The sequence below is a fragment of the Anomalospiza imberbis genome, chromosome 6 (assembly GCF_031753505.1).
Source record: "Anomalospiza imberbis isolate Cuckoo-Finch-1a 21T00152 chromosome 6, ASM3175350v1, whole genome shotgun sequence".
NCBI classification, from domain to species: Eukaryota; Metazoa; Chordata; class Aves; order Passeriformes; family Viduidae; genus Anomalospiza; species Anomalospiza imberbis.
This window is the reverse complement of record NC_089686.1, coordinates 12,257,432-12,280,895: the sequence shown is the minus strand read 5'-3', so window position 1 is coordinate 12,280,895 and position 23,464 is coordinate 12,257,432. Positions and strand designations below refer to the sequence as shown.

At 36.3% G+C, this 23,464-nt stretch overlaps 2 protein-coding genes across 18 annotated transcripts in view; one reads left to right on the top strand and one right to left on the bottom strand.

The window, feature by feature from the left end:
• SETD3 (SET domain containing 3, actin N3(tau)-histidine methyltransferase) overlaps window positions 1-23,464 on the bottom strand; it is a 611,377-nt gene that overhangs the window by 380,511 nt on the left and 207,402 nt on the right. The window lies entirely within an intron of this gene.
• The window catches only part of EML1 (EMAP like 1), a 121,054-nt gene that overhangs the window by 76,079 nt on the left and 21,511 nt on the right, over window positions 1-23,464 (top strand). For 3 of the 17 annotated variants that reach the window (XM_068192416.1, XM_068192401.1, XM_068192405.1), the window contains 6 exons: window positions 4,917-4,967; window positions 8,236-8,370; window positions 14,634-14,662; window positions 16,077-16,103; window positions 18,187-18,417; window positions 19,213-19,342. In XM_068192416.1, coding sequence (XP_068048517.1) covers window positions 4,917-4,967; window positions 8,236-8,370; window positions 14,634-14,662; window positions 16,077-16,103; window positions 18,187-18,417; window positions 19,213-19,342 — 603 coding nt within the window. Of the gene's footprint in view, window positions 1-1,983; window positions 1,990-4,916; window positions 4,968-8,235; window positions 8,371-14,633; window positions 14,663-16,076; window positions 16,104-18,186; window positions 18,418-19,212; window positions 19,343-23,464 lie in introns of all 17 variants that reach the window. The other 14 variants (XM_068192410.1, XM_068192412.1, XM_068192402.1 and 11 more) reach the window with 13 other exon arrangements.

Genomic DNA, 23,464 nt, shown 5'->3' with positions numbered 1-23,464 from the left:
GTTATATGTGGCAGTTATTGTGGTGCTAATCTGCCATGTGGTAGGTGTGTAAAAGATCATAGTGTGGGATTTGGGGTTTAGGTTGGGGGATTTTTTTGTACATTTCTTTTGTGTGTCTCCTCATCTTTTTGTAGTGATGATGCTGTCAGCTCTGAGTGAGGGTGAGTTGTAGAGATGAGAGCATTAACCTGCTAAGATCCGAGGTCTCTCTCTTAAAAGGAATTCTTCCTCAAAGGGGAGATGGTGGCTAAGGATATGCCAGTTTTTTGTTACTATGTTCAAGGGGACTGATTTTCAAGAAACTCCAGGTTCTGTTTTTGTAGAGAGGAGTTGCATTGTGCACAATTACATTTGGAAAATACCATTTTTGTTTATGTCACAAAAATGAACTCCTGTGAGTTCTCTTAAGAGCTGGAGCTTGCTGCAGCTGTAGGCTTTGGCAGGCTGGTGTGAATCAAACCTTAACAGAAGAGAAGGAAAGCAAATACTGTCCAAACTGTCCCATTATTGGATTTGTAGAGGTTTGAAAATGGGTGAAAGAACTTTCCTTTTAGAAAATGAGATGTCTTTGTGTTTTAAAAGGAGTTCTATTTAGTACATGCTGAATTTTAAAACACATTTGTTCTTCACAAATTATTTTTTTCTTAATAATTATCATAATTTCATTCTTCCTAATTAAGTTCAACTAGTACTTATAAAACATATAAGGCACTGGGAGACTTCACCTGTGTACAGAGGATGTGATTCCTGAGTCTCTGTGCTCTGTCTCTAGGGTTCAGCATAGGACTTTCTGCCCCAGAGTCGGGTGGGTGAAGTGCAGGTCAGGATCATCCTCACGCTTTCTCTGTTCTTGGAGGCCTTTGTGTAGTTCAGGTGTTTCATCTGGTATTGCCTGCAGCCTGTAGGTATTATCCTAGCTTAGGATCCCTGTAGATAAGTGGCACCCTGTATCCCTTCCACCTGACACACGTGCAGCCTGGATACCCAGAATACCAGTGGGAAAGTCCTTGGAGAGCATCCTTAGGGAGTATTTTTAGACTGTCTTGATTACTGTGGGACAAATTCTTCCACAGGCCAAGTATTTAGTACCCTTTTATTATGCTTTGTCCCTTCATATTGCTGAAGAAGGTAGGCTGAAGGTGCTTTAAATATGCAGCATGAAAATGTGTGTTCAGTTTTGGCGAAGAAAAAAATTATATGGACAGTTTTGCTGAAATAGGTGAGCATTTATTAAGAGTGCTTAGGAGGGTGGGATTGTTTCATGTCCTGAAAAAAGCAGTTGTAAATTCAGGTGCTGTACAATTATTGCTTCCTTCAAATGCTCTAAAATTCTGTATTGGTGTCTTTAATATGAAAATGTTCTTTATTGTTACCTTTATTAAACTATATTAAAGAAGATTTCTATGCCTTGCCTATAAATGTACTTCAAGAGGAATAAAGTGGAGTGGCAAGAACCTCATTGATTAATTTCTGTACAAAACATTTTTTGGTAAATTATTCTCTAATCATTTAACAGTGAACCTTGAAATAACTGATCAGATTTCAGGGTTTTATAGTAAATTATGTTCCACATATTCAGTATTCAAAGATGATACAGTAAGTGCTCCAAATATCTTTCTTGTATACGGTCAAGTAGAGTAATTCATTATGAATCCTTAAGATGAATTCAATCACACTTTGTATTTATATTGGACCCTTTTACCTTCAGGAAATGCATGTGTTTATGCATAAAACAGTAATGGAAATACATCAGCAAAATCAAATAGCTTCCTTTTTCAAGGAGTAGGACTTGTTTATTTGTGTTAGAAGCTTCTCTCAGTTGCACAGTTTACAGATGGTGGGAAATTTCAAGCTATTTTTTACTTCTGATTTCTATTAAGCAAAGCTCTTTCCTTACGAAGTGCTTCTAGAACTGTGGATTATTTGTAGTGTAGGTATTCTTTAGTCCAAAATATGGTCATGTGACACAGCAGCTGAAAATAGTCTTAAGTGTTTATAGATGTTTTCAAACTTAATTTTTACATGAATGCTTTTAATAATTTTTCTATACAACACAGGTGCACAGTTGAAAAGGTAGAGTTTGAAAAATGAAAATTAAAACAACGGTAGAAAGGGAAAAAATCTTTTTTGCTGAGTCATCTTCTAAACTTTTGATCTGCTGTTGAGACTGACAAATATCTGCTACGATTGCAATAGTAAAAAATAGAATCTTTTATTTTTTATTACCTGTGACCATATATCCAAGAGAAAATGCAAGTGAATGGAGTCCTTCCCAAATGTTTTACTGCCTTATGCAAAGAGGGCTTACAATCAAATATTTTCTGATTCCTCTCTTCTCCTATACTTAGCACTGTTTAGGTTAAGACTGTATGATGTCCAGTTGAAATGACATTAGTCTGTCCCTTGAAACAGTTTGTTTGCATTATTTATGTAAATATATGCAAATAGTCTGCATGGGGACTAAGTGAACATCCATACATTCTCCTGCTTAGAGACAGAAGTATTTACTGGTATGTCTGCAGACACAATCTCATTTCATACAATAGCTGTATTAAATGTATTGGTTAACTCATTTGAACCCACAGGTTGGTATATGGCTTATCTGCCTTGCTGGATTACCAAGGAGATGTGGTTCAGAGTTCGCTGCATTTTCTGATTTCCCATTTAATATTTGAAATGGAAATGACTTCTTCTGGCAGGAATATAAAATTGGAGGTAATAAAAAATGCTTGAGGCTGAAAAGGTGGAGCTAGCAGGCTTTTATTTGACTTCTGCCATATATTCTCTCAGTGACCTTATGCAAATCATTTAACCTCTATGCATACTGCTTTTCCTTATGTAAAACATGTATCTCTGGGTATCAGTAGGTTCTTATAGGACCTAATGTGATAATTAGAGCCAGATCTTGCAAAGCATTGAGTAACCTTAACTGACTCTGACTTCAATTAGAATTGAGGGCACCAAACCCTGCTTCAGCATTCAGACCTTACAGTCAAAACACAATTATCCAGGTTAAGGAAGGACTGAAATAACTTGGATAGAGCAAAAGCACAAATCCAAAGCATGGATCAACTGGATTATAAACGTATATGGTGGTAATACAGTGCAAGATAGAAAGCCTGGTGATGCTGGTGGTACTGGGACCAAAGACTGTGGTCAAGCACCAAGAGGAGCTGCTGCACTCAGGCTCTGGGGACCATGTGAACACAGCTCTGGGTGCCAGCCAGCTAACAGAGAGCTGGAGTGATTCTGAGATGGGTTGAACAATCACCTGACACAGATGAACAATCAAGAATTGCCTGGCTTTGAAAAGTGTTTCCATGTCATCTTCACAAGCAACCTTTGATCAGAGGATTTGATTTGAATTTTAATATATTTACTAATTCTGTGATTTAGAAATATATGAGCTATTTTGAGTAACAGGGTTTTGAATGCTGCCATAGTCTTATTCTAAACTTTAGGCTTAGAATAACTATTTGAAATTTTCATTCCAAATGGGATAAGTTTAGTGTATTGTGAGCAGAACTTTCCCTTCCCCCTGCACTCTTTCTTTGGCATTTAATGTGGCTTGAAGTTTGCTGCTTAACACTAAATTTGTCTTTGGAATTTGGCCAGTGCGTAGTAGTGATGTTTTGTGTTCCCTATTAAAATCTAAGGTTTTGTGACTCATCCAGGATAGCTTTGTTTCCAAGAGTTGAGGGGGAAAAAAAAGTAAGGAAGGAGAATGCAGACAGTACCTTTCCCAGTAGGGATGCTGGTGCAGGCTGCAGGCTTGCACATACTTTGCCTTTCAAAAGGAGACAATCAGTCATTCTTTCTCCCCCAGCAGATTGCAAAGTATTACAATGGTGCAAAACTCTGACAATGGAGATCAAAAGGAAGAAGCAGGAACAAAGAAAACATAAAGAGCTTTGTTTGGAGGGAGAATAAAATACTTTAATATGATAAATTCCTGTTCTTCTAAACTCTAAACACATGGCCCCTAGGAAATTGTTCAGTCGCCTGGAATTAATGTTGGGGGGCAGTGATGGTTTGTAACTGGCACACACACAAACTCTGAATCAAACCTTCAATTAAATGCTCTGTGTAACACTCATCTCTCAAAGAAAACGGTTTAAAATATTTAGAATATAAATTAAAAAAGAAATCCCTCTCCACTGAACTTCAAGTGGAAAAACTATTGCACCACTTCACAATATCTCTAACAATTAAAGTTATTAGTGCATTTTGCTCAGAGGCGTAATGAAATTAAAGTCACATGTTATTTCTGAATTCATTCTAATTGATTTAAATGAGGGTCAGAATGAGTGCTAGACAAAATATTAATTCCATCAGTTTCTGCCTTAAGAGCATTGTGCACTGTTTTTTTATTTCTTTTATTAAAAAGCTTTTATATTTTCCCAAGTAATTTTAGTAATAAGGTATATATCTTTTTAATTTTGGCCAGATTTGTTCACCACAATTCAGTAATGCAACTGCCTGAAACATTCATGCTATGCAGTGGTATATGTATGTATATATGAGGATTTATTTTCTTGTCTTTGTTGTTGCTTTTTTAATAGTCTTTGTCTTTTAGCTGGATCATCTGTCATGTTCTTTCAGATAGCCTCTTCAATTTTTTTTTTTTTAATTTTTAATTCTATTTTTGAGTCGCTTTAGAAATGGTCAGTCTATCGGGGCACTGCTGAGATTTTGTCATTCAAAGATACATTGGTGTTCTTAAATGTATGGTTTGAAATGATCAAACATCTGAGTCAATAAGCGCTTTGTTGTTTACTCTTGCACGTGATTTCATATCTTGAAAGCATGCAATTTTGTCTTTTAATGTAAGTCTTGTAAATGTCTTGTTTCCACATTTTATTGTTGCATTCACTTTTTATTCTGCTTTGTTTATGCACCTCTCAATCTGGATTAAGCAGGTCTGTGAATCTTCTCAATGCATGCAAACTGAAAAAGCCTGCTCTAAGGTGAGGGATTCTTAATAGCTTTGTAGTGTTGAAGTTCAGTTGTTTTTCCTTTCCATTTCAATTCAACACATAGAAAGTGGCTGTTTTAGTAAAAGCATTAACATGATAGAACTGTAATTATTATTGCCATTTTTAACATTCCCAGAAGTACATGTCTAAAACTTTCTCATCATTGATAAATGCATCACACAACTTAGGTAATACTAATGTCAGTGGTGGTATCTGCATTATTTCATACTAACATAATTTTTATTATGGGGATATTAGACCACATTGCTGTCTTAAACAAGTTAAAAATTGTGCAACCAAATGATATCTTCTTAAATAATTGCAAATTCTCTCCTTTCATATCACTACTGTGCAAGTCAAATTCTGTTATACTCTTATGAACCTATAAGTTAAATGAGTATTTTTTGTCATTTTAAATTCCTTCTCAGGTGACAGTGTATCTACTGTAGCTGTGGATATGATCACTGCTGTTTAACAGTCTAGCTAACAAAATGTGTATAATGCCAAAAGTGAGTTAATATAATGGAGTTATAATCCTTGTTTCCGACCACCAACTAATACTTCTCACTGGGCTTCTGTTGTTGTTGAAAGTTTAAAATAAAATTTGTCAGAAGATAGCATTACTAATTAGTTTAAGCAGTGATGGGCAAAATCATAAGGGTTTAAAAAATTTTTACACCTGTGGTTGAAGAATTTTTTATACTGTTATGAAACTACATTATTCAGAAAGAAGATAGAATTAAACTTCTAAATTTTACTCCCACCCTTTCATTTCTTATCCTCTATTTCATCTTTTGAATGTTGACAGCTATAAAAATAAAACCCCAAGCAACGTTAAAATAAGTTTCAAACTGTTTCTGTAACTTAATTTTTTTTTCTCAGATTAGTATACTTTGATAATGTCCTTAATTTAATTTTGGTGTAGGCTGATGTTGACGCTGCTTATCCTTAACGAAGAAAATATGTGTCAACATAAGCCTACACTGAAATTTTCGTAACCAGAAAAGGATGTCAAAATAAAGATTCGATCCTGACAAATCACAGAGGAAGTTTCTGTAATTAATGTAGTGGAAGGCACATGCTAATAAAGCTATTTAATTTGGAATAAGCATTTTCAGTATCAAAGTTTTATTTTTTAACTGGAGTAGTATTAAATTGGATGATGTTATGAGATGTGGGGAGAATAGATAAATATTAACAGTAAATTCTTTAATTTACTAAAGAAGGTTTTTTTCATGCATTTGACATTGAGTTGACTTAGATAATGTTAGCCTAGTGTAGGAAGTACACTTCTGAAATTAAGACAGAACTAAATTCTTGTTGCTGCCTTTTCTCTTCCCCTATGAATGTATTTTGTTCTGTCTTTGTGTAATTTTGCATTCTGCTTGCTCTCTTACATTGTTTTCTCCACAGAAACACTATTTTTTTATTTTCAGCTTAATCATTTGAAGCTTGTTTTTATTATAAGAATGCAGCACTGAACATCTGTCCCACCATCGCATGTACCAGAAGGCTTTTTTGTCAAGCTACCTGAGATGCACCTTAACTTGCAGATCTGCCCCTGGATGGGCACTGCCTTCTTTTCAGAAGGGCAATTTCTTTCCAGAAAGACTCTGGTTCAAGTGTTCCCATCGTTTCTGTAACTGAGTCTGATTTGAGGTTTTGAAACATCCCCCCCCTTGCTGGTAAAAAGACATGGGGGAGCAGAAATAAGTTTGGGGTTTTTTTTAAAGCAGGTGGTGTACAGCTGCTAAGCTAAGCATTTTTTGACCGGACAGAAAAGTCTATCTTGATTTCTCTAGTTACAGAGAGCCAACTTACACCATGTATGAAGTGGGACAGAGCCAGAGGAGCTGACTGAGATGACAGGGTAGGGATGGCTGTTAGGGACTGCTGGGGAGGTTTGGAGTAGTGCTCAAGAATGAGATGAGTATTCTGGTAAGCAGAGCGTCTCTGGGGGTGTATGGAGGCTAAGGGGGAGGTGGCTGGGGATGATAAAAGGTGTGACTAGGGTGAGACTGGCCTTAAAGGAGCAAGTACTGAAGTTTTCACAGTGGGATGGAGGTTGTGGTTGGGATTTGGTTGGAGAGATGTGAGCTGGAAAGCAATCATTGGTGTCCCTGGTTTCTGGGGTGAGAGAGCTACTGAAGGTGGTTATTTAGTACAGGGATTTTATAACTTAAAGAGGATATTTGCATTGTGATTTCTGCAGGGGAGAAAATAGTACAGGACTGAAATGGGGAGAAATGAGACCCTGACACTGAGTCTGTTGTTCAGCTGCTGCCATGGGGGTGAATTCTGCCTCAGTCTGGGTACTGCTGCCTGAGCCTCTGCTGCAAAGGGCCTGCAGCCATGTGTAAAGCATTACCTGCTTTGGGGCCTCACCCTTAGCTGCTCCCTCTCTTGCTAGGAAGCACTGCTTTAGGGAGAAGTGCTTTGGTCAATAATTTGTCTCCTATAAGGTGTAAGTTCTGAATGAGCTTCTCTTAATTTACTAAGTAACACTGCTTGTGTTTTGGCTCCCGTTTTTCCATCAGGGAGAGCTGGATGTCTAAGAGGTGCCATAAAGCCACACAGGAGCTCCCTTGATAGCTATGTTGGCAGGAAGGATGGTTGAAGAGTGAGAGGGTAGGGTGAGCTTTAAGCCTTTGAGAAACCTCCTGTCAGGACATGTGGGGAATCTAATCTATTCATACATGTGACTAGGAAGCTTACATTTTTTGTCAACAATTAAAAAATGCAGGCTAGCTCACCATTAATTGCAGTTTGGAGTATGTTAAAACTAGCTTTGAACCACAGAGTAATTGATATTGGATAAAGACACAAAGTTAGCTTGCTTGTGTTCAAATTTTGACATACTTTTGGCATTCTCTGTAATCTGGCTGGAAATGTCAGGCAATATGCTTTCTCTTTAAATCTTTCACTTCTTTGTAAGAGAATCCAAAAGTTCAGAAGTATGGAGAGGTAGTCAGAGATTTGAAATGTGACCTGGAAAAGTGATTGCAACTACTCTATGAATTTAATTTAGCCCATCTTCTGTTTTATGATTAAGGAAAAAGTAGTATGTTTGTCTCAGTTGCACCAGATACTTAGCAAAACTCTTACATAGGCTCTTTAACAAATCAAGTTAAGATTTTTTTAAAAATTTTAGTTATTTTTTTAGGGTTAGTGTTCTACTTGATACATTTCTCGTAAATATTTATTGTAGAATATATACTTTTACAAGTGCCACTGTGAAACTTGCTCCTTGTTTTATTAGCACCATTAAGAGAACCAGTTCAGCTGAGCGTGTGTCCCCAGGAGGTCGGAGGGAAAGCTATGGAGATTCCAAAGGGAGTCGCAACCGCACTGGTTCCACCAGCAGTTCATCTAGTGGTAAAAAGAACAGTGAAAGGTAATGTCAACTAAGTATCTAACCCCTTCCTCTGCCTCCTGCTCTAATAGTGAAAATAGTTTCTTTAGTGAACTTAGTTTTTCTTGTGTAAAATATTGGAAGCTTTTGTTTTTACAAAGCTCCAATTCTTGGATCAAAGTATATATTAAAATATTTGAAATAAAGCAGGTTTTCATATTTAGATTAAATTTATTTGCCTTATTTCCAAACTATAAACAGTGTGAGAACTTAGAGTTTCCCAGGAAAGTTCATAATTATTAAACCTGCATTTTCTAATATCTTAAGTGGTTTCCCTTGTTCTTTATATTCCTGACAAGTACTTCTTTGAGTTTCTGGTTGTAGTGCATTGACCCCAGCTAGCATCTAAGTATCACACAGCTATTCACTTCCTGTCCCCAGTGGGATGAGGAGAAGAAAATAGGAAGAGCAAAAGTGAGAAAACTCAAAATCAAGATAAAGGTAGTTTAAGAAGTGAAGGAAAGAGGAAGAAAAACCAAAACAGTTGCTGAAAAGCATTCAGTCACTACATCCCGCATGTAGATTGATGTCCAGCCAGTCTCTGAACTATGAATGCCTTGATCTGACAGCCAGATTAAATATAAACGAAGAGAGAGGTTTACATGCAAGTGCTGTTCAATGAAGCAGAATGAAGTGATGCCTATCTCTGGGTATCTTTGAACATGCTTCTCTGTATTGCTGACAGCACAGAGAAAAGAGGATATCTTGTCCAAGGGTTTCAGACTTAGGATAGCCTTGAACAAGTAGCTGTTTCATTGAGGTTCATCAGTATTGTCAGTATAGGTCAAGCAGTTCTTTCCTGTATTTCCTAGTCAGAATTTAGTTTTGGACATTTCACTTGACCTGTTCTATTGCAGTTTCCTTTGCAAGAAATGGTGTTGATGGTACTGTTTCACTGTCTCACTGATGATGTGACCATAAAAACACATTGTTAATGAAGCTTAACTAATAATTTACCTGCTGTCTTTGGGCATCAATGCCATTACACGAGTCATTGTCAATGGTGTGGCACAAAATGTTCCTTCCTTTTTATCCCTTTAGCATATTTGCTTGAGTAAGGAGTGACTGAGCTGGTTGTGTACTATTTTACAACCCAAATATGGGTTATTACATTATTAATAGCTTGGTTTCTGGCCTATGTTTTCAGCTATGAAGCAAGACAACAAGTGTGCAAACTATGGAACTTAGAATAAGTTATGGATTGGGATAAAAGGGCAGACTAGTAAGGGTGGTGCATTGTGGCTGTTTGCTACATGCTGCCTGAACAGGAAGAAGTGCATTGGGTTTTTTACAAGCAGCTTGAAGCAGCCTCAAAGTCACAAGCCCTAGTTCTTGTGAGAGACTTTAACTACCCAGCCATCTGCTGGAGAAGTAACACAGCAAAGCACAAACAATCCAGGAGGTTCCTGGAAAGCATTGATGACAACTTCCTGTCACAGTTAGTGGAAGATCCCACAAGGAATTGTGTGCTGCTTGACCTTGTGATAACAAACAGGGAAGGCCCTGTTGGAGATGTGAAGGTTGGAAGCAGCTTTGGTTGTCACAACCGTGAGCTGGAGTTCAGAACCAGGAGGGAATGAAGCAGGGCAGCAAGTAAGATTTTAACCATGGACTTCAAAAGTCCTAACTTTAGCCTGCTCAGGAATCTTGGAAGAATCCCATGGGAACAGGACCTGCAGGGAAGAGGGATCCAAGAGAGTTGGTTGATATTCAAAGATCACTTTCAGCGGACTCTAGAACCATACATCCGGATGAGCAAGAAATCAGGAAAAGTGGGCAAGAGACTTGCATGCATGGATAAAGGAGAAGGTGTTCTCATGAACAACAGGCTGTCCATGTGTCATGTCCAAGTATGGCCTTGTGGCCAGGAAGGCCAGTGGAATCCTAGGATGCAACAGGGAGAGCATTGCCAGCAGGTTGAGGGACGTGATCATATACAAAATCATAGAATTGTCAAGATTGGAAGAGACCTTTTGTATCATCAAGTCCAACCATCCCATTCTGCCCTTCTACTCGGCCCTGGTGATTCACATCTGGAGTGCTGTGTCCAGTTCTGGGCTCCTCAGTACAAGAGGGACATGGAGCTCCTGGAGTGAATCCAGCAGAGGGCTACAAAGTTGATCAAGGAACTGGAGCATGTTTCTTACAAGGAAAGGCTGAGGTAGCTGGGCCTGTTCAGCCTCAAGAAGACAACTGAGAGGGGACCTCATCGATGTCCACAAGTATCTGAGCAGAGGGTGTCAAGATGATGAAGCCAGGCTCTTCTTGGTAGTGCCAAGCAGTAAGTAGAGCCAATGGGCACAAACTGATGCACAGGAATAGGAAGAAAAATGTTTTTACCATGTGGGTGACCAAGCACTAGAACAGATTGTCCAGACAAATTATGGTGTCTCCCTCAGTGGAGATATCTGAGAAATGTCTGGACACAATTCTGTGCCATGTGCTCTGGTAAAACCTTGCTTGAGCAGGGAGGTTGGACCAGGTGAACAACTGTGATACCTTCCAATCCTATCTGTGACTCAGGGAAAGGCTTAGCAAATTAAAGGAATAATGAAAAAAAATAAATACTCAGAGAAAATGTTATAAAATTGTAACCAAGGAAGAGGTAATATATACACAAATTAATGTCTTGTTTGCATTCTGCATCTATGCATGTGAATGAAGCTTTGATAAGCCAACAGAATTCCAAAGGACTGGGCCTTCTGTACTTATGGAAATTTGACTCTATCTTTAGTATCTGAATTTTTTTCCCTTAACATTTTTGTAAGATAATTATAAGCAACAAACAACTAATAGGTGTGGTTTCATTTTGTTTCTAAGATTTTTGTACTTCAAGATTTCTAAAAGACAAATATAACTGAAAAAAACTTACTGTAGCAATACAAAATAGCCATAAATAAATATTACTTTTGAAAGAAAAAGCAATCTATTATTAGTTTACTTAGGAACAAGTGTCTTTCTGTATGTGTAGATTTGAACAAAATCTTTTCTCAGACCCTTGTAGAGAATGTATATCTGCACACTTCTGAATCATCTAACCAAGAATCAACAATCTTAGGGACAAGTGAGCCTGAAAGGTTTGAAAGGCAAAACCAAGCAAAACCCATAATGACCAGTGAAGGGACAGCTAAAAAAACAGCTCACTCAAATTTAAGCTGCAAATTCTATAAAGTGTTGCAACGGTGTGTAACTTCATGCAGCTACATTGCCTTGGTGAAGTCGTTAGCATGGAGCTGCTGTTTTCTGTATTGATCTCTTGAAATGGTTGGATTTTTTTTTCTAAGGCTTTGCTTTTTATGTTGCATCTATGTATAACTTCCTACTCTATCACACATATCAAATTGTATCAACAGCCATTATGTGGTGACCTCATTGATTAAAATAACTTTATCTTCTATAAACAAAACAAACGTCTTATGGATAGTTTTTGTTAAAAAGCCAAGTTTCTGTACTTAGATGGGTAGACTTGTTTCTGGAATATGGACAGCAATTATTTCACCTACCAATGGTGAATCTCATTGCTTTTCTAATTTGCTGTAGTAATTTACTCTAGTTTTTAAAAAAGTTTTAATAAACATGATCCTACAGTGCCCTTGCTCTGTGTAATTTATCTTATATAAAAAATTGCATTAGATCAAGTGCCCAAAAGATGAATTCAATGTGTGCTATACAGTGGAAGACCTACAGGTCAAAATCTAAAACAATACAGTGCTTTGCAAAGTCAATTTTAAGAATATATCTCTTATCCTGCTACCTGTTTAAGGTGACAATTATCTGAAATTAGTTATATGCTAAAGCTACTAAACCCATGAAGTGAGACTATTAGGTTATTAACTTAAATTAAGTCATTAAATATTACTTCTGTAAGCTATATAGATGTACTTTACACTTAAAAATTGATTCCAAAACAGCTGAGAAATAAAAACATTGCAACAAAATAATGGCTATCTGTACTTGAGATGTCTTTCTAATTTTTACATACTATTTCAACAGAAATACAATGGTTATGTCATTTTGTGATTGTTAGGCCCCAAAGGGTTGAAATTACTCACTTAGGATTTGGGGAGAAGGTCCAGCACACAAGGCATGCAATGGTCAAGTAAAGTGCAAGCATTCCAAGGAGCTAATCAAGAGCATGTGTTAGATTGTCTTAGCTGGTGCTCATGATGTTGGTACCACTGTGAAAACAGTCATTGTATGGTTAGAGACTTTTCCCCTCATTTCTGTCCCATTCAGCCTGTTCAGCACCCCAGCTTTCACGTCCTTGAAGAATGAGTGTCCTTATCCTGTGGAAGAGGCTGGCTAAAGACTTGCCTCATGCTTCCTCTCGAAACAGAGCAACTATGCAAAATACAAATCAAGAGTTATGGGAAGGAAAATGATGATTCTTTACACTGGGACTAGGACTGTCCCCTGAAAGCTGACTGTATGTGTGAAAGAGTGAGGAAGAGTGTGTTAACCTAACCGTCTACTCACAGTCTGTATCCTTGGCCCCTTTGCATCCCTTCCAGCTTGAGATATTCCATGACTGTTTTTGAAAGCGTAGGCTGTTATGCAAACCGAGAATGCTATAGAAAGCTCCTTCAAGGAGCTTTAAGCATAAGGAGATGACCATAATCTCCCACGCTACTGTCAAGTGTCCCTTCTCCCATAGCTATCAGCCAGGAGTAAGCCTTCCTGAGGGTTAGTTAAGTAGGATGTGACACAAGTTCAGGAAAAAGGGTAGCCAGAGCTCTGAGCTGTGTGTGGTTAGGGTTTGTATAATTAGGAAGTACAGATGATTTGCTTTATTACTGTCATGAGTCAGCCTTTCACATTTACTTGATTAGCTCGAATAGGTTGGCATGGTCTGTTCAGACCTAGGGACTGTTTTGTCTCTAATATGGCAACATTTCTGACTAGTGCTTCATCCCATAAAGTTTTTTTTGTTTTCTAAAAATATCTTCATTTGTAAGAGAAAATGTTCATCTTGGTGTTAACAATGGCAGCTCATCATGCTATTTATATAAATGACATTGGCTATGTATGCCAGCTTGAAGCATGTATTTTGATGCATGATTAATACAAAGGCTGATATTATGGAAAGTTGCTAAATCAGGAGTAGAATCAGAATTAATTTGGTTTCGTTTGGGTTTATCATAAAGTAAAGTATTATTCTCAATATAAGTGTCAAACCAAAGAAAAGGGGAAAATACAATAGAATTATTTGCTACATCTTTCATGCTTACAAAAAAACTTGTGTGCAAAAATCCAACACAGTCTTGTTTCTTTTTTTGATTTCTCTTTATCTGCCCACTGCAGTCTAGGAGAGGGTTGTTGAGATGGCATCAAGATCTAGGAATACTTCATGTTTTAGAATTTCTCCATTAGAATGATGGGGGTTTCACCCATTTTGGGATCACCCTAAGAAACTTACAGCAGTTATCTTATACTTCAGAAGTTATATTGCATTAAAAAAGAGAGAATTGGGAAGAGAAATAACTGCATAAAATAAATTTGTGTCCCTTCCATTCTTCATCAGAAACAACACCCTGAAACTTGATTTACAGAGGGGCAAAGGACAAAAACAACAAATGACTAGAAACAAATTTCTTAACAAAGATTCCTTCCTTTTGGCCAGGGTAGTAGTATCCAAAGAGCTTCTCAACATGCTGTATATATTTTCCCCTCAAGTTCTCCCAAATTTTTTTCTCAAGACAAAAAGAAAAACCCATTTCTAGTTGTCTTGCAGGTGGCTGTGCAGTGACAAATAGAAGACATTTTAATCATGGTTATGTGCTTTCTGTGTTTTACCAAGTACTGTCATTCACCCAGGAACAACTGGGCAGTTCCACGTTTTATGTGAAATCTTTGGAAAAAGCGGGATTCAAATTTTGATTTGCTCCTTAAATCCAGGCTGAAAACAAAAAAATTATATAGCTGCTTGTGGCCAGTTTCTGTGTTCTCCTGTAATTGGACTAACTTCACAGAAGAAGAGAATTTGGTAGTTAGTAGATGATCTATAATTTTGAGAATGTAATGAGAATTGAATGTAAAATGCCATCAAGGATGTTTACTGGTTTTAACTGTGTTTGCCTGAGGATTTACTTGGTAAATAATTTAATGAAAAAGTATTTTTATTTATACACACACTCAACAAAAATTTATATTATTTTATTCTTAGTTTTATGTCATATTGATACATATACATGTGCAGAATGTATGTGCATGCTTTTAAAATAGTAATTTCTTCATTATTTTCACAGCAAACCCAAGGAACCAATGTTCAGTGCAGGTAGGAACTTTTAAAATTTTTAAGCAGATAGTAATTGTGATTGGATTCCCTCATTAGCCCCCTTTCTTCTGTGGATGCCTAGAAATTGGTGCCTAGAATTGGGAATCTAAACATGATACTTACAGGCTGCTGCTGATATATTATTTAAAAGTTGATCAGTTCACTCTAGATTTTATTAATCCAATAGATTATTTCACAGTTGAGATTCTTTGTAAGAAGACAAGGACAAAAAAGACCATGTCTTCTTACTCCGCATATGTCTTCTCCTTCAAAGCGGTATTAAGGTTTTGGTAATAAAGCAGTACCAAGTTCCAACTATGATGCTATCAGGTTAATCATAAAACAGTGCCCTCTAAAGATTGCTACATCTGTCCCAAAGCCTTGTAACATAATTTGTCAAACTGCAAATAAAAACCTGGTTTGTTACTACAGTTTTGGTAGTCTATCTTTAATTTGAAAGGCACTTCAATTTTTTCCAATTTAGGTATTATCTCTGCTGAAAGATTTTGAAAGTGACATAGTAGGTGTAAGTGAAAGCAGTGTTTGTCCTTGTCATTAGACAGTTAAAATTTTTGAAGAGTCTCAATAAAAATATGAAGCTGAGTAGTGTGTATAACAGTTATTTTTGTTCTGAAAAGTCAACAACAACTAAAATATTTGACAAAATAGGGAAGGGAGAAACCCCTGTTGATTTATCACATGTATTGTATTATTTTTATGCATAGTTCTGTGACAGTAATCATACATTAAGCTGAAAAAGTTGGAGATCTTTTGTTTACTGCATGGATTGATCAGCATCCAACAAAGCTCTTAGGCCATATTTCAAGGTTTAATGTAACTGTTTTTGAAGTCAATAATACATGAAATTAAATAAGCACTTAAGTCTCTTGTGACAATATAATCATGGTTCATGTCCCTTCCATGAAAACTGGTAGTTTAGAAAAAGAAAATTTCTGATTTGCACAGAATATGCTTTCCTTGCATATTTCCTTGCTTCCCTTATGCCATGTAAAAAAAGGTGTTTGTAATATTTTTTCTTCTGCCACTTTTCCCATAGATAGAAGTCAGTAATGAAACAGGTGTGGCACAACATTGATGCCTTTCTCACCAAAACAAAATTCTTACTGAAATGCATGTTTTTTCTAAGAAGGTTATACTTGGTATTTTACTTAAATATATGGTTACATAATGGAGTTTAAGCCACTGTTTTAATGGTAGAACCAAACAGAGGCCCCTAACTGAGGAAAGAGGTTTAGAAGGTCATTACCCAGTGTATGGCTCAGTGTTTTGTCAAGTCCCAGGTTAGCCTGCAGCAGACTAAGACTGGACAGCTTCTAGAGCAGGTATTTAGAGAGTTATTGTATTCAAACACATCTTTATCTAGCCCTTCTGTCTCTGTCTCTGTAATCACAAGGGAAGCGCCGTGTGACACACTGCAAAGGTAGGCTTCACTTCCAAAACCTCATAGCTCTCGAAGCAAAATGGCTCTGGTGGGATAAAAGCTCAATATATATCCAGCTGTTTTCTAACTTGTGCGCATTTTGCAATCTTAAAACTTTTTTAGTTCTTTTGAGTGAAACAAAAATGTTATATCATTTATTACATGATCTACTAAATTATAACCCTCAAGTGCACTTTAATCGTAATAACGGGTTATAATTTGTATTCCTGTGGACTTATTCCTAAGAATTTGAATTAGAAAAAAAAATGTTGAGAGAGCTATATGGCAACACATGGATGTTCACTGTGTTTGAAATGGCATTCTGCACTTCTGCTGAAATTCGTATAGAGTTTGCCCCTTTGTTGGCTGTTTTGCTGTTAGCCTAATATGATCATAGAAGCCTTTGTTTTTTCTTGCTTTTTCTTATTGAGTAGATTGTAGATTTTTCTCAATCTTAAATAAATAGACCTAGGCCTACAACTAATTTCTCGTTGCTTTTTGCTTAGTGTCATAAAGCAGAGTTACATTTGGTAAACATACCATGTTGGTGTCTAAAGCTTTAGTTAAGTTGTAGTGTAAATATGCACATTTTTGATGCATGTTTATATCTGTGATCTAATCACAGATTTCTCTGCTTTTTAGAAATAGCTGTATCCTAAGCGTTTTTCCACTAATCGGTGTCTTTCAGCTTTGCAATAAATGTAAATTTCACAAAGCAAAAAATGTTTCTTCGCAAGGCAAAGTCTATTAGAGAGTCTCTACCTCTGTGTATTCTTTGTACAAATTTATACCTGCAATCAGTGGTGGTCTCCTTTGCAGATCCCACTGGCACTGATGTCCTTCTTATTTCAGTTCATTAACTGTTCATTTATGCAACAACAATATCAATTTTACAAAACCGCAGATGTAAAAGATACATTTGTCTAAAAGTTTCACTGTTGGTCTGTCTCTGTAGTTTGATGATTGTCTGTCTATACATCTATATCTTTACATTTAGAACTCTGCTGTCTTATAAACTTACTCAAGAAAAGTATGAAAAAGAGGAGATTGATTGTGTAGATAATGTATTTGGGTTAGGAACAAAAACTATTAGAGGTGGAATATTACCAGAAGTTAGAAATAATTACACAATATGACCTCTATGCCTGACCTAATCAGCCTAAGTTCCTCTTTACACTTAGGAGAGAGACATACACACATTCTGAAGGCATAATTTATATACTTGTAATACACTTGATAACGTCTACTGGTTAGTATATACTTTCCTAGTCTGGTGTGACTAGGACAAATCCTCCCACTGTTTATGGCTAAATGCAAGTTTTATGAGTTCCGTAAGCTTCAGGTGAGAAAAGCAGCTTGGTGAATTAAACCTTGGTTCATTCACAGCCTTTGACAAATACAGCCAGTAGTTATCATTGCTGAAAATCTGTTGACTTGCAGTGCACCAGCATCAGCAGTGTTGGCACGTGTTTGAAGCTCATTAAATAGATGCTGCATGCGCATACAAATAGTGCTGTAACGCTTTGCTGTTTAATGCTCTACCCTCTATTTTATTTTCCAATACAGATATATTGGAGTAGATTTTTAAAACAATTCCAGTATTCTATCATTTTAACAGCCATCTTAAACTTCCAACCTTCTGTCACCATTATTTCATCATTATTATCTCTTCTTTTTAGCATTAAGTTTTCTGTTGCTTTCATTTTATGTATGCATTCCGTAAATTGAAGCTAGAGAGACCTAGCTGTAACTTTACTGTGACAGGTCAGGCAGATCTCTTTCCCATATGACTTAGTCTAAAGGCAAAATACACATCTAGTTAAGTAATACAGCATTGCTATGATGTTTATTTGTTCAATCAATAATTCTTATTAATTTAGTCAGGATTTGTAGCATATGCATATTTCCAATTAAAATAAAGCCTTAGCTTTCAAATTTAAAAAATAGTGGTATATTTGTAATGATACTTAAAAATTCATAGCATAGTTTAACAGTCCTAAATTGTATAATTTTTTTTTCATTTACATGATTTTTGTTACTTTTGCCCTTCCATTTCCTCTGTGCCCACGATTATTCTGTCTAGTAACTCTACAGATGTCACTGACTCCAAAACTGCTTGATTCGCATGCGAACAAGGCTGCACCCCTTGATCTGCCGATGGAGCAGCAAGAGCCAGCACGTTCTGAATCTGGACAAACTTCATCAGAAGTTCACAGGACACCCACTTTGGCCTTGCCACTTCCCAAAAGTCCTAGTCAGACCTTCATGGCATTTCCCAGATCTCCTAGTTTTATAAGCCCCATGAAGTCCCCAAGTCAGTACTTCCAGATCTGTTATTAATCTCTGCTTCTCTGCCCCAAAAATATTTCTTACCAGTTCAACACATTACTTTTAGTATTTTCTTCTAGAAATGTTTACTTCTGTCAGCCAATTGAGTTTTTGTAGCTTCTCTCCTGTATGTCATTTTCCTTTCTTTTAATGTGCTGTCAATGTTGTCATTCTTTTTTCAATGTTTAGTATTTCTTAAAGCACATATCTTTTCTGCATGTACATCAGCATGATTCCTCTTTCTAATTGTTTGTGTTCCTTATTTCGAATGTATCTCTAACACTGTATCTAGTGTAAAGCATATCTTTACACTGGGATGCAAAGAATGCGAATGAGTGTTGGAAAATAATTTAGATGCTGATGCTCAACTGTAAACATCTATTAAAAAATAAAATTAATTTTAAGTGGCATTTCTGCGTTAATTGTAATCTTTGGTGTATTCCCCTCCATTTTTAATATTTATAACCATATCATTGTAACACTTTTTTTAAAAATTCAATTTCAGACCTTTCTGTTTTGTAATTCTTCATGAGATTGTTTAGTTCTAATTCTACTACTCAGAATATTTAGAGGAAGAAGGGACTTCATATGTTTTTTAAAAATTCTGCTTAGTGATTATGATTTAGAAAAAAAAAAAAACTGCTAAATATCTAAGTTTGAGATTGCATGTCATTTTGTAATTGTAATACACCAAACTGTTATGTGGGAAGGGATGGAGGAGCACTGGAGTTCTCCCCAATGGCTTTTTTGTGTAACATTAAACATTTCTGACCTTTTGTAGAGGAAGGATACGTAAAAATGTTTCTTCGTGGACGTCCTGTTACCATGTACATGCCCAAAGAGCAAGTGGAATCTTACAATTTGGAAGCAAAAGTAGAACTACCAGCCAAGAGGCTTAAACTGGAATGGGTGTATCCTTTCTGTGCTGGAGGACTACTGGAAATCAATCATTCCATAATGATTTGGGTTAAATAACTTTTTGAGCTAAAGTACAGCAGGATTAAGGTCATAGGGTTCATTTAATTGGTGAAGTGACATTCCACTGAAAATAGGTTTTAATTTCTTGAGGCTGCTGTTCTTCACCTTGTAAAGAACTGGGTGGCAACTTAAGAAAGATTTTGCTTAAATGTTGCCTGAAGGTTAAGTCTGAATCATGCTAATTAGCCAAAGATTAAACTAGGCATATCATAAGAATGTAGTGAGCTGGGATTATCAATTATAATATGCATAAGACAAGCTCAGTTTTTTTTCTAGTTCTTAGCAGTAATTTATTATTTTTAACTGTTGTATAAATTGTACACCATTGTCCTTAAGAGGATGGTATTTTCAACTGGAATAAGCCCTGAATGGAGTAGTGCTATGCAAATGATACATGCTTAGGCATAAAATTTATAAAATATAATATATAAAATAATATTTGGATTTGTATCTTAAGGGAGCTTAAACACCATAAATACTGAACAACCAGATTTTTCCACTGTCTTCTATGAGTGGACATAATTGCAGAAATCTAACTTGAAAGAAATCAGTGTTTCATTACATACAAAAGTTTTCCTATTTCACTTTTAAGTATAAATATAAAATATATTCTTTATTAAAAAAAAGACATTTCACTTTTATATAATCTTATTATATATAATAGATGATTCGAGATAAAATACAAGCACAAAAGATATGAGTTTATTTGTAATATCCATTATCTTTAGAGAGATGACGTCTTCATAAGGTTTTCTCTTTAAAGAAAAGTCTCTTCTGGTTGCAGTGAAAATAGGAAATTACTTTGACTTCATAAAAGAAGACAGACTGCATATAGTCTTTTTCAAAGTTGTATAAATAGAACTGCATGTGGTTTCAGAATGTTCAGAGAGTTTCCAAAAGTCCCTTTGTATTCACAAGAGATTAATGACAGATTTAGTAACCATTCTTATTATTCCTGTTGCAGCTGAGGCTGTATGTTCTATCCCATTCTGTTGGAACTGCATAGATAGTGCATACATAAATAAGTGAAGATGAGTTAAAAAGACAAAAAAACCATAAAATTAATAAACCAGGTGAGATTACAGTGATAAACGCTGCTTGCAGCATTTTACCATCTAATTGCACAGGTTCTCACCATTTATCACAACAGAATTGAATTATGTCTTTTGCAGTTGTAAGGGGCTCCTCACTTGGGGGGCCTAAGGATGATAAGGAGGAAGTGTTAGAAAGCTTGCTGAAACAACAGAACACCCAACCATGAAACAAAGCTGAATGCCATTAGCAGCATGTAGGTGGAACCTGACATCAATACTTCAGACTCTTATAAGAATTCAGAAGAATTATAAGAAATTATAATTAGAGTAGGTCATGATTTCAGTCTCGTTAGTTTCTCACTTAAACTTATTTAAATGACTGAATATTTGCCAGATGGATTATTATTTTTAGTTTGAGTATTCATCTGTCCTTCCAGGTGTGTGTCCGTATACCCAGCAGAATCCTATCTAAGATTGTCTAGGAATAGAAGAGGTGTGAATTAATAAAGCAATCTAACTAACCCTACATGTTTATTCTAAATGGTATTGAGGAGGAGGTAGTTTTTTCCAAAAGTACTGTACTAGCTTCCTCTGTTTCTAATTTATTTGCAATTAAATCCAATCATTATATCTATACTTAATATTTATAGCAATGACTAGGTATATGGAAGATTAAGAAAGACAAAAATAATTTTTAAAAAAGAGGGAGAAGGTAATGCCCACTTTACAGGCTGTAACAAGGGAAGAGAAACTGTGAGCAGGAGCATGAGATCATTTAAGAAAGGTATATACAGCAGAAAACCAAGCAATATTGCAGGCATTCATTCCAGTTGAGTTGGAGAAGCTGCACTGTTTGATTGGAGGGTAATGGAACTGCAGTAGGAAAAAACATCTTTGTGACAGATAAATGAGTCCAGCTGTGGGAGTACAGCCAGAAATGCTCTATAATGTAAGAATGGGGATAGGGAAACAAGATATTGGAGGTGGTGTGGACAAATGGAAAGCAGAGTATGATGAGAAACAGCAGGAAGAAAATCTAATGTATACAGATTTCAGGATGTACCAGAACCATATAGGGTTATTACAGTCACGTTAGCAGCTGTCTGGGTAAGCTGAAAAAGGTTCACACTTTTGATATATTATGATATATATATTAGGACATGAAGAAACAAAAACACTGAGTGATAAAGTTTGAGGGGGGCTGGAGCAGAGGTGGAAAATCCAAGTGAGAAATCAGCACTAAGGACATCAGGGTGGGAGTGGTGGCCTTCCCAGATCCATTTGAGAGCAGCTCACTTGGCAAGCGGGATGTTTGAAACAAAAACTGCAGGCCAAATGAAAAGAAAAGGTCAAGGTAACACTCCCTGAAGTGCCAGCTCACCAAATCCAAGTCGAAGCCACCGAATCCGAGTGTGGGAAACAGTGAGGAGAAGGAGGGATCAACCCCAGGAGTTTGCATTTGAGAAAAAAGGCTGATAGAAAGAATTTGAGTGTTTGACAACAGCAGTCATGTGGAGGGTTGAATGCAGCATTGTTCCCCACAGGAAGAATAGTAAAGAAAGGAGATTTTCCCTAAAGAATGTAATCTTTCCCATTTAATGGCTAATTTCGTGCACTGAGATTTGTTACTTATGCATGTTTGTATAATGTTCTTCACTTTTTTTAGAAGTTCAATTCCTTACACTAACTTCAGCTGCTGGTTCACTATAAATTTGATTATATGTTGTTGAACTAGGGAAATATTATGTTGGCTTCAATTCATAATGCTATCTGGCCTTAGAGAGAAAAATAAATTTAAACAAATAAATCATTGTCCAGCAATCTAGAGTAGTAACACAAACCATCACAGACAGATTCAAATTGGTAGTAAATTATTTGTAATTTAAGATATATATTGTTTCAATGTCATTGCACTTTAATATCTCAAAAAACTTTGGCTGAGGTGTTTCAGTTTATGAGACTAAAAGCTTTATTTCTGAATTCACACTTTAATAATTGGATATGCAGCACTAGTTCATTTATAAGAAAAAATCAGCAAGCTGTTTCTTCTAAAATAGGTATTTATATAGGATAACTATTGACCTTATTACTTCAACAATGTTAACATGACTATTTTAGTTTGAGTGACTTAGCATTGGCCATCCAGAATAGTGCACAAGTATCTTGTTTAGATCATGTAATTGGGGATTCATTATCTGCCCGTATATTTTTCACAGCCAGTTCCTCCATACTGACTGCATTAGAATGCACTTCTGTTTTGCCAAGATTCTGATAATGCTGTTTCTTTCTGCTCCCAAAAAAAAAGAAAGCCAAAATAGTTGTAGTCCCTAATGACTCTTCAGAAGAATAAAACTACAAAATTTGGCTGATTTAACATTCAATCTAAGTGAAATTATTTTTCCAGTCATTTCATTGAATTAATTTTATAGTCATATTGATATGACTACCATCAGAATCTGGGCCACTGCCTTTTAAATACTACAAAAATAAATTGGAATGGATGATGTAACCCTTTTATGGTTTTTATCCATCTGGCTGGTCATGTCCACATTAATGAAATGAATCAAAGTGCACACAGGATAATGCAATCAATCCTCATGTAATGCAGGGAGATGTGCTGAATGACTTATTAGTGTTCCTATCAAATCTAATTTTATATTTTAATTAGTCAAGCAGTGTAAATAGTAAATACACCTAGGACAAAACTAGCATTGCCTTTGTCTGGTATTTAGCAAATTCTAGAGGATGCTAAAGGAATAGTACGTCTGCAAATTCCCCTATTCTTTGCTATGCATTTTCTGTAGAATATGTTGGTTTGAAAGTCTGCAAAGTGCTTCAACATTCTACTGTAGTAAGGGAAGGAGTCCTGATGGTTGTCAAGTAATAAAGCTGTGCTCAAGCCAAGAGGCAGAGACTCTAGGACAGAGACTACAGACTACAAGGACAGAGAATCCTTTTTTTTTTCCTTGTTTTTAACATTCTTCATCGGTAGATGATGTTATTGCAGCTTGACCAACATTC